Source organism: Rhinolophus sinicus, chromosome 1 (assembly GCF_057876585.1).
Source record: "Rhinolophus sinicus isolate RSI-liver-muscle chromosome 1, RSI-T2T, whole genome shotgun sequence".
Classification (NCBI taxonomy): domain Eukaryota; kingdom Metazoa; phylum Chordata; class Mammalia; order Chiroptera; family Rhinolophidae; genus Rhinolophus; species Rhinolophus sinicus.
This window is the reverse complement of record NC_142501.1, coordinates 105,608,714-105,618,868: the sequence shown is the minus strand read 5'-3', so window position 1 is coordinate 105,618,868 and position 10,155 is coordinate 105,608,714. Positions and strand designations below refer to the sequence as shown.

Genomic DNA, 10,155 nt, shown 5'->3' with positions numbered 1-10,155 from the left:
TCCTTGCCTTTTGAGTTCATGCATATATATTTTTATATACGCTTATGTTTTGTATTACATATAGTTTGATTGCCTATAATATGTGCATGATTTTTCATTACTCTTTTCAGCTGTGTCCTTATGAAAATCAGAAATCAAAAATAGCAAATAAAAGTGATTATTACTATTGCAGAAGTATTGCTTTACTCTGTAAATTTTTTCCTTAAAATTATTGAACTCTCCATTTGTAGTTATCCATTATTTTAACCCATTTGTTCATCAACTCTAACCTGAATACCTAGTATGTACCAGAAGTAGTCTACTCAGGCCCTTTTCAATCTGTCTCTCAGGCTCTTTCACCCTTAAAATGTTTCTGTTGACCTGTATGAGCCAAGTGAAACATTTGACGTGGAAGCATTAGAAGCTAATCTCAATGGAACCTTTTGCTTCCTCCTTTCAAACAAAGGATTTCTGCAGTTAGGACGTTGTAAAAGGTAACCAAACCGGCCACTTTGAAAGTGTACAAATACTAATAGTGATCAACGGAAACATCTGATTTTCATATAATCTATAACACTAAATATTGAATAAAATGAGCCCTCTCTGTTCATTTGAATCCTGAGTTTCCTTTGGCTTCAAGTTTCTTGAAAATCAAAATGAGAATTACTTTTAAAAACTTGTCTTCTTTTGTTTTGTTATTTGAGTCCTCTTTCCCCACAGTGGTTTTAAGAACCAGCGTTGATTTCAATGGGAAGTACAGGACTAGAACACAATAGGTCTTTTGTATGTACAATTATTTCCCTCCATTTAAGGTGCCATGGACGGCAGGGTGTCCACTCTTGTGTGTACCAAAAAGAAAGGTTTTAAGTGGCTGCCAATCATAGTTACAAGACATTCTGAATTATAAACTGTCTTCCAAAGTCAGAGGTGTTAAAATTGAGAAACTAGTATCTTAGAATCACTGCCATACAGTGTCCTTTCTAATCCTTAAAACATATCTGCAAAGTATTTAGAGTGATGTCATTTTGCTTAATCGACAGGTTGTCTTTGCGAAGTAGTAGTAATAGTAACCACTATAATCATATTATCTAACAATTATTCAGCTGTGTTTTGTGGTAGGAAGTGTGTAGCCAACTCTTTGCATAGATGTCAGTTGAGCATAGATGCACAGCAAAGTCCTGTGTCCTGTGAGGTGACTACTGTTTTTATGCCCATTTTGTTGCTGAGGAAATCGAGGCCCACAAAGGCGAAGGGATAGCTAACAAGTGACAGAGCTGAAGTGGGATCAAACCCATGTTGAGCTGAATCCCCGGGTCATGTCCTCTCTCACTCACATAGGCTGCTCTTTCATTCAGGTGGTGAGTGACAAGAGCCAGTAAATATTGTCCTTGTGCAGAAGCAAACTCCACATTGGTTTAGAAGGCCTCGGAGTAGCATCTCACGTTCACAGTTACGTGAGGAATTGCATGTTTGAGACAGTGCCCTGTAATGTCCTTAAAAGCCTTGTCACCCTCATAGGACCGCTCTGCATCTGGCCTGTGACTGTGGTCGCCTGGGAGTGGTGACTCTGTTAATAGAGAGGAAATGCAAGCTGAATCTCCAAGACAACAAGAAGCTGACAGCTCTGATGAAGGTACGTGGTAGCCAGCTATGTCCACACCAGACGGACTGAATGATTTAGAATGAAAATGAACTTGTCCTGATTACTTAGAACTAATTGGGGAAAGTTGTGGAATATCTACTTTGAATTCCCAGAATTGACCGTCTATTTCTGGGTATAATCCACAGGCCGTACAGGCCCAGGAAGAGGAGTGTGCGAGTTTCCTGCTGGAAAACGGAGCTGATCCCAATATAAAGGACGAGTGTGGCTGCACCGCTTTGCACTACGCGGTCCTGGTTGGGAACACAGCCATTGCCGCAAAGCTGCTGCAACACCGGGCAGATATAGAAGCAACTGACAAGGTATCGATCAACAGGCGTATTTACCCAATATTTGCAATACACGTCTCTTTAGCCACAAGCATTGCATTTCTAGTAGGTATGTATTGCATACTGTACATCAGGCCCCGTCACCACGGAAACAACTCCAAAGCCAAGTCAGGGAGGCTGGGAAATGGGGTGTCTAAGGAAAGGGCCCAGCTCTGCCTCCCAGCTCCCATTCCACCCCAGAAGGAAGCACTTGCTGTTCTGCGTGGAAGTGGGTGCCAGGCTCAGAGCCCACCAAGCACTGAAGTTCTGGGGGGAGGGAAGTGATGAGGGGGTGGCTTCTGTGCAGGCAGGGCCTTAGGACATGGGCGCTGCTGGGGATGGGTGGGAGGAGGAATGGAGACCTGGTACCCGGCAGGGGGAGCTGGCGGTGTGCATGTGGGGGAGGGGTAGCAGCAGGCCACAGGCCCCTGGCACCCCAGGACCCCGGGTTTCTGAAGACTGCGCAGGAGGGTCAGTCACGTCTGGGCATCCAGCAAAGACAGCTGCCTGTGCTCAGAACCCCTCTGCCAGTCACGGCCCCTCTCAGGGTCTCCACCTCGGAGTGGGGCTCCTGCTCAGCCTCATGCAGGTCCTGGGCGGGTTGCAGGTGTACAGAGGGAGGAGGTGATGGGGCCGCGTTCACGCGCTTTTGCTCCTGGAAGTACATCACCTCTCGCCACTGCGACCCCGGCAGGAATGCTCTAGGTTGACACCGGTAGGGTCAATTTCACTTGTTTGCAAGTCAGGCAGTTCCCTGAATGAAAACATTTTGAACTTAGTTGCCGAAGATTGCACTTTACATGCTGATACTACTAAAGAAGTCGTAGAAGGCACACCTGTCTTTTATGTGCTTATGGCAAATATTTGTAAAAACAGTTTGTCACAGGGAAAACTGTCTTTTTCCAATATTTTTTTCTGTCTGAGTTTTTGACCAACTAATGGAAAACAATGCAGGAAAGCAAAATTCGCCTTGGCAATAGGCTTTCTCTTAAAACTAAAACTAACAGAAAAATTTCACAATTTCACGGAAATCTTCATGCTCTTCACATGTTCCTATGTTATAAAAAGGTGATTTATATGAAGGTGATTTAGCTCTCATTGGCCAAAGCTTAAGAGGGAAAAGGAGAGAGCACTCAGAGGAACGGTGCAGACCAACTTGGAAATTTGGCCAGGGAGGGGAAATACCAGAGAGGTTCTTAGTTATTTTTCCCATTAATTTCTATGTTTAGGCAAGGGGCTGTCCAGTTTTCGGGGATAGTAATCCTTAGTTGAGGAGAGAGAGTTAGTGAGAGGTAAGCTTGCCTGGAGATAGATTCTAGGAGGACACTGAGGCCACAAGATTTCAGTGAATGGTGGTGAGTAAGTGGCAAACAGGAGGAAGGGACAGATAATTAACTGACATACAATCTTATTTTGGCGGAAAGAACCACCTAGATTAAGACTCTAAACTCTGCTGTGCAATCTAGATGTCTTGATGGAGAATTATCAATAATGAAATCCAGTTGCATTTTGAGTGGATTAGTCTTTTTTCCACTCCAACCCAGGAAATGATGTGCAGTTTGGATAATTGACATGTCTCTTACACTTTTCTGTTATTTGTCCGAATCCTCAAATGACCGAGGGAATTGGCCACGTAGGCGAAAGAACAGACTGAAGTGATCGGTACTGCAGTAGATCTCAGCTAGAATTGTTCTGGCGAATCACAGTCACTTGAGGAACTGTGCAAACATTTACAGGCCTGGGCTCTTCCCTGAAAGTTTTGACTGAGTAAATCTAATAAGTCCTGGATCTAATAAATTCAGACACAACTCTTGGTTCAAAACCACTAAATGGATAAGTGTAATGTATCACTTCACAGATTTCAAAAACGTAAGAACTCTCTAGAAGAGGTTCAGTTTGGGATGGACACTTCCTTCAGCTCTCTTCTTTCCAACACTCTTGGCCTGACTTTGAACTGTCTTTACCTGTGGGCTCAAGCAGTGAAAGGGAGTATCACTGGCGATATCTGCTGGCTTAAAGAAGTTCACCTGTTTCCTTTCAGTCATTACTCATTCACTGGCGCTCAGAGAATCTTTAGAAATTTGCTGATGGGTAGTCTACTAACAAGTAGCATATGACCCTTTAAGAATTTAGCATCTTAGTGCATGCGCAAATCGTTTGCTCAATAAATGTTTATTACCAGCAGGGTTTTCCTGCAATAGTAGGAAATCGTGAACTTTCCTTTTAGTTGAAGCTGTGCGATAGACTGTCTCAGTATGTCTGTTAAGTTCCTAGAGCCCTGGCATAATCAGGATGGCAGGTTTAAACATCAAAACATCAAGAGCCTGAAGTTCGTACCAATATAGATGGGAACCATTTCAAAACTTTAGTTTCAGTGGTTCTATGAGTAATTTTCCATTGGATTAACAATCTGTGAAAAATAAGTACAAATAGACTGTGGTTTGAATAAGTATTGGGAAAATTATTCAAGTGGGTAAAATGAGTCTAAATGACAGTTTTCGTTGCATGTCGGTGCCCAAGTTTTTGATAAAGCACACGAGGATTATACCAAAGAAAGGAACTCTTTTACATACAAATATGCACATTATACACGACCATTTGGAAAGAGCAAATATAAAATCCCATGTCAGCTATAGACAAAATGTGTCCTCTGGGTATGTTTAGTTTCCTCCATATGTTGAGTCAATATTGACAATTTTGGAGACTCACACAGCAATCTGAATGTCAAGAATCTCTTACAGAATCAAACCTAGTCCCCCTTGAGCCTTGACTGTGCTGCACCTCTTACATGAGACATGTGTTCTCTCGTTCGCTACTGGCCTCCCCTGCGTTCTTCTCTTACTTGAGTCAACTACTTTGCCTCCGTTAGCACTGGAGGTTATGATTCCTGTCTTATAGTACACGAGGTCTGACAATTAAGTTCGCAAAATCATTCTAGAAAAAGTACTACATACCTCATTGCTGAATGTCACTATGGTTACACTCGAAGTACTATCCCTGGGAAGCTATGAAGCGACGCCAGCACCTAGTCAACCCTTCAAAGCAATTTTGGAACGTTTTGTCTGGATTGGCCATCAGAACTGTCATCGTATTATCCTTGATAAACTGAGTGTCATCAAAATGTCTTCCTTTCAATATTTTCTTTCACTTCGGGTAAAGAGAGAAGGCATTGGGAGCCACATCAGGTGAGCAGGGTGGGTTTCTGATACAGTTATTTGTTTACCAGCTAAAAACATTCTCACAGAAAATGCCCTGTGAGCTGGTGCATTGTCGTGATGGAAGAGCCATGAATTGTTGTCGATAAGTTCAGGTCGTTTTTGTTTAACTTTTTCACGCAGCCTTTCAACAGTTCCAAATCAAGAACTTGGTTAACTGTTTATCCAGTTGGTACAAATTCATAATGAGTCATCCCTGTGATATCGAAAAAGGTTAGCGACATTGTTTTGACTCTAGGTTTGGACTGATGGAACTGTTTTGATTGTGGAGAATTTGCTGACTTCCGTTGTGCACTTTGACGCTCTGTTTCAGGGTCTTATTGGTACACTCATGTTTGTTTCCTCACTAGTGATAACACGGCCCAAAACATCATCTTGACTCTCAAAAATGTCTTGGCAAATTTGACTCTCCTTTGCTTTTGTTCATCAGTGAGCTCCTTCGGGACCATTTTTGCACCCACCTTTCCTATGCGAAGATTTTCAGTTCAGATTGTCCTAACTGTTTCTCTATTGATGGTTTCTTGCTCTGCTCTGCTTCTCACAGTCAGCGATCAATTTTGGTGCACAAGTCGATGAATTTTTGCAGTGTTTTCCTCAGTTCTGCTCGTTACTGGCGACGCTGATCTCTCTTTATCGGTGGTGCGTTTTCTCCCCTCAGAAAAACATTTAACCCATTTGTACACTGCCGTTTTCTTCATGGCATTATTCCCATAAACTTGGACTACAATGTCCCTGATTTCACTTCCACTCTTGCCAAGTTTAACAAGAAGTTTAATGTTTATGAGTTGCTCTAATGTGTGTAGCTCAGACATTCTCACGACAGCACACAAAAACACGCAACCACAATGATGAGCACCACTCAGCAAGACACCGCCACAGGTCGACACAAGCACATCTCTGAGACATCGGCATACCAAGGTTATGAAACCGTAGTGAACTGTTTGTACAGCGCTGCCAATGTAAATGCACGGTGGCAAATTCTCAAACTTAATTGTCAGAACTCTTATTTTGATAAACATTTCAAGATTTTCAAGACAGTCTATCTTGACTTATTATGTCTATTTATGTTAGTCTCTTTAGAACGATTGGATTTTTCAAGTTAGAGTTCCTAAGTTTTTTTGAAACCCTTTCTCTTTATATGTCCCATATATAATAACAGTCCCTTTACAATGTCTATATGTTTTATTAGTTTAATCGTAGTTATAGTTGGAGAGTTTATGCATATTGCAGATAGTTTTATACCTTTCTCCTTAAATTGTTCCTTAAAAATGCAAGTGATTTAGTCACTTTCATTATGCTAAAAATAATCTATATGAATCAGTACTAAAACGTTGATTGATAAGCTATGATAGTTTCATTTCTGATTTATATTTTTCCTAAAATATGAAATAATTTTAAGTAGCAATTGAAATGGAACAGGAGGTAAAAAGCATATTTTTTTTCAAAAAGTAGGTATCCGTTAGCGTCCCACTATTATCATTATAACGGAGACGAAAATTCATATTGAGCTTTCCGACAGCTAAGTTAAAAATCTATCATCTTCCTATCGCAGAGAAGTCCTGGGCCATTTAGTCATAAGCAATCAAAGTTCATTTGGAGCCTGAGTCTTTTTAACTTAAAGTCCATTCCCTTAGTGATCCTTTTGGAGCAAGAGAGCCTGAACGTGACATCTGGGTCCTGAGAGCATTGATTCAAGAGAAGCAAGCGCGTCTCTATAAGCTGGAGAAAACTTCACCTCTGTTGGAAAGCTCTCAAAACTGTGTCCCTGAAATTCTATCTTTTCTCAAACGTTTCTGTTTGCCACAGAAAAATGTTGTCAAATCGGAATTAAGCAAAAGTGAAATATTTCTTTAGTAATAGGCATATAAATCACAGTTTTGTAATATTTCTCACACAGAGATAATCTTCCTGGAATCTTCCTACTGGGGCTCAGTAGGAAGAACTTCTGGTGAAGTACATATTCTTTGGAATATAATTTAAAAAACACTACTCCAGAGATAAACATTTAAGTTATCAGTTCAATAAAAATACTGAACGCACTTACTACTGTGTTTTAGAGTTTGTAGTTACAGAAATGAAATATAGCCCCTGCCCTCAAAGGCTCTCGGTTCAGATGGGGAAGAATAAAATAACTGCAGTTATACTACGATAGAGGCTTTGATTGGAGCAAAGATTCTTGGAACGTTGGGCCTGTCAGTGTTTGAAGGGAGTTCTGGGGAATGAGCTTGCAGTTCATCTGCTGGGGACGTAGAAGGAGGGTATTTTAAAGGGAAGGAGCAGCTGATCACAGCACAGGGGGCTGCTCTTTATTCCCTATTCTTAGTGTATGTTTAAGTTCAGAGGATTTTTTTGAGTTTTAAAATTCAGCTTAGAAATATGTAATTTCAATAAATTGCTTCTCTGTTTTACAGTCTGGTTGCACACCATTTATACGTGCTACACATACAAACAATGAGGAAATGGTGGAATTTTTAATAAAGAAAGATGCAAACATAAATGCAGGCGATCGGATACGAAGGTATAGTTGTTTCTTCTCTTTTTCTTAACCTTAGTATTATTCTAGAGTGGTAACAATCGCTCGTGTCAGATTCAATCAATAAGAAGAGGATTAACTTATAATTATATAGTGAAAAATACCAACACATCATCTGTTGGGTTGAAAAGCAATTATTCTGACTTGGCAAGAGGAAGAAGCGTATCCTGCAGGATTCATATTCATATTTATTTATAATATTCGCTGATGCTATTTGTCAAGGAGTTTTTGTTCGTATGATCGTATGTTAGCTAATGGGTGTTCATGTTAACTTTACTGGTTTTGTATAGTAAGGGCTCTAACTTTTAGTTTATGATACAACGTTGGACTTAGTCTCTCTGATAGTTTTTTTAACCTCTACTTTGCATACAATTTTCCTGAAACTTTGCACATTAAACACAAATAGGAGTTGATTTTGTCTTTTGGATGACTCTGCTTTAAACTGTTTTCTTGGGAGAATACTGATGTCACTGGAATTTCCCGATATGACTATGAATGACCACTACCAGACATTCATCAGTTTTTTTCTTTTTTTATTTCTAGTCTATTTTGATGTTTTCATTTTTTTGGTTGAGTAGAAGGGAGAAAGACAACTTTCACCGAATAAACATTTTATTTAATGAACACAAGTCATAGGTGTGTAATGAAGAAAAAAGAAATGGGATTTCAAGTCACACAAGACGGGGTTTAACGCCTGTCTTTCCTATGTGTCACGTGCGTGACCTTGGGAACATTACTGATCATCGTTAAATATATTTCCTGATATGAAACAAGGATAATATTATATCCTTCAAGTGTGTTTGTGTGTCAGATGATCTAGGATTTAATACAGCGCCCAGCACATGCTTATCAGCATCATTAAGCACAATTCTGAGTGTTATTACTAGAATTATCATTAATATTATTCTGTCAAGCCTGCCAGGTAGCTTTAACTTGCCTGACTTCTAGCTGACTTGGAAGTACCAAATATCAGACTAAGGAAGAAACAGGAAACTCTTCATTGAAATCTTCACCCACTTCAGATAAGTGACCTCAGCATAGTTGCTTGTCTAATAAAGGACTTTAACTTAGCAACTTCTGTGCAGTACCCAGCTGGGGCAGAGGTTTTTGTTTGTTTTCTTTTTCTTTTTCTTTTTCTTTTTTCTGTGTCCCTTCATTTTAGCCTTAGACATAATTTACAAACATGATCACAAAAGAATGTAAATGGTCCATTCTACCCAGACAAGCAGTGTACTGAGCGTGGTAAAGTCTACCCAATTAGCTGTTTACATAACTTAAAGTTCCTAAGGGTGAAATTATCTCTCTGTTATTTTAGAACGGCCCTCATGTTTGCTGCAAGGAATAACTTCCCAAACATAGTCACGCGTCTGCTTCAGCAAGGTGCTGATGTCTCTGCTACAGATGTCTTTGGGCGGACTGCAAAAGATTTCGCTTGTTCAAAAAATTTGAAGATGTAAGTGTTTACATTAAAATGCTAGTTATCAGGAAAAGGGGCTTTAGAACAAGTTAAGTGTCACTTCCTGTGTAACAGGTGAGATGTCACAGTTTGGTTCAGGCAGTTGGGGAACGGCAGAGAGTGACTGGATGTCCTCAGCCAGAAACCAAACGAAAGGTCAGACGAGTTACAAGTAGCACACGGCACAGATTCCTTATTCCAGAACTTTGAAGACCTTTATCCCAGGGTTCTCAACATTCTCCATTTCATTCCAAGTACAACCCTTGTGCATTGGGTACAAATAATGTCCTTTCTCTGATTTTCCAACTAGTTGTTTGGGGTTGTGAAAGGTTCAGCATTGCAGGAAATCCTGTGTTTTCCGGAGGCCATCTGCTATACTCTCCCTCTTGAATGTTTCTAGAAGCCAAAGGGTTCCCTAAGGCTAAGGGAGACCATTGTCTTTCACAAGTCAGATGGAGAGGGAAAGAAGGTCGTTCTGATCATCTCTTGTTTCCCTCGATCTGTTGCTGCACGGTTGCTATAGAAATGAGTCCTGTAATCATGACTGACCTTTGCTCCCACGTTTCCTTGCTGATCTGGAATCCTCTGGGTCCGTGGTTTTCCATACTTGGACTTCAAAGTTCCAACATTCCTTAGTTTCCACCCACCTACTTGTGTGCTCAGCCCCTATTCCAAAGCACCAGCACCCTGGCCCAGCAGCTGGGCCTCCCAGCTTTAGCCACACAGAGCCTTCCCCCCACACTGGAAACCTATGCGGGGCCCGCATGTCAGCCCAGACCTTCACGATGAGTTACCCTTTGAGCGTCTTGTTGTGTCTTCTGCTAGCACATGTTAGTTGGCACCGTTCTAAGCTGTCAGAGAGGGTCAAATAACGTGCAGGAGAAGATCAGACTTTCCTTTCTCCTCTGTTACCAGATCTGTACCTCGAGGCCGCTTGGTGTCCCCCAGAGCCCCTTCCCTTAGGTCCCCGTAGGTCCCGTATCGCCCTTCCCAGAGTAGTGGGC

At 41.1% G+C, this 10,155-nt stretch overlaps 1 protein-coding gene across 12 annotated transcripts in view; it reads left to right on the top strand.

The window, feature by feature from the left end:
* The window catches only part of LOC148759163 (ankyrin repeat domain-containing protein 26-like), a 101,446-nt gene that overhangs the window by 49,528 nt on the left and 41,763 nt on the right, over window positions 1–10,155 (top strand). For 11 of the 12 annotated variants that reach the window (XR_016021766.1, XR_016021733.1, XR_016021786.1 and 8 more), the window contains exons 2-3: window positions 1,498–1,612; window positions 1,768–1,941. Coding sequence is in view for 8 of the 12 variants with exons in the window: in XM_088798844.1 (XP_088654970.1) it covers window positions 1,498–1,612; window positions 1,768–1,941 (289 nt within the window). In the remaining 4 variants the exon portion in view is untranslated. Of the gene's footprint in view, window positions 1–325; window positions 474–1,497; window positions 1,613–1,767; window positions 1,942–10,155 lie in introns of those variants that run through there. The other variant, XM_088800273.1, reaches the window with a different exon arrangement.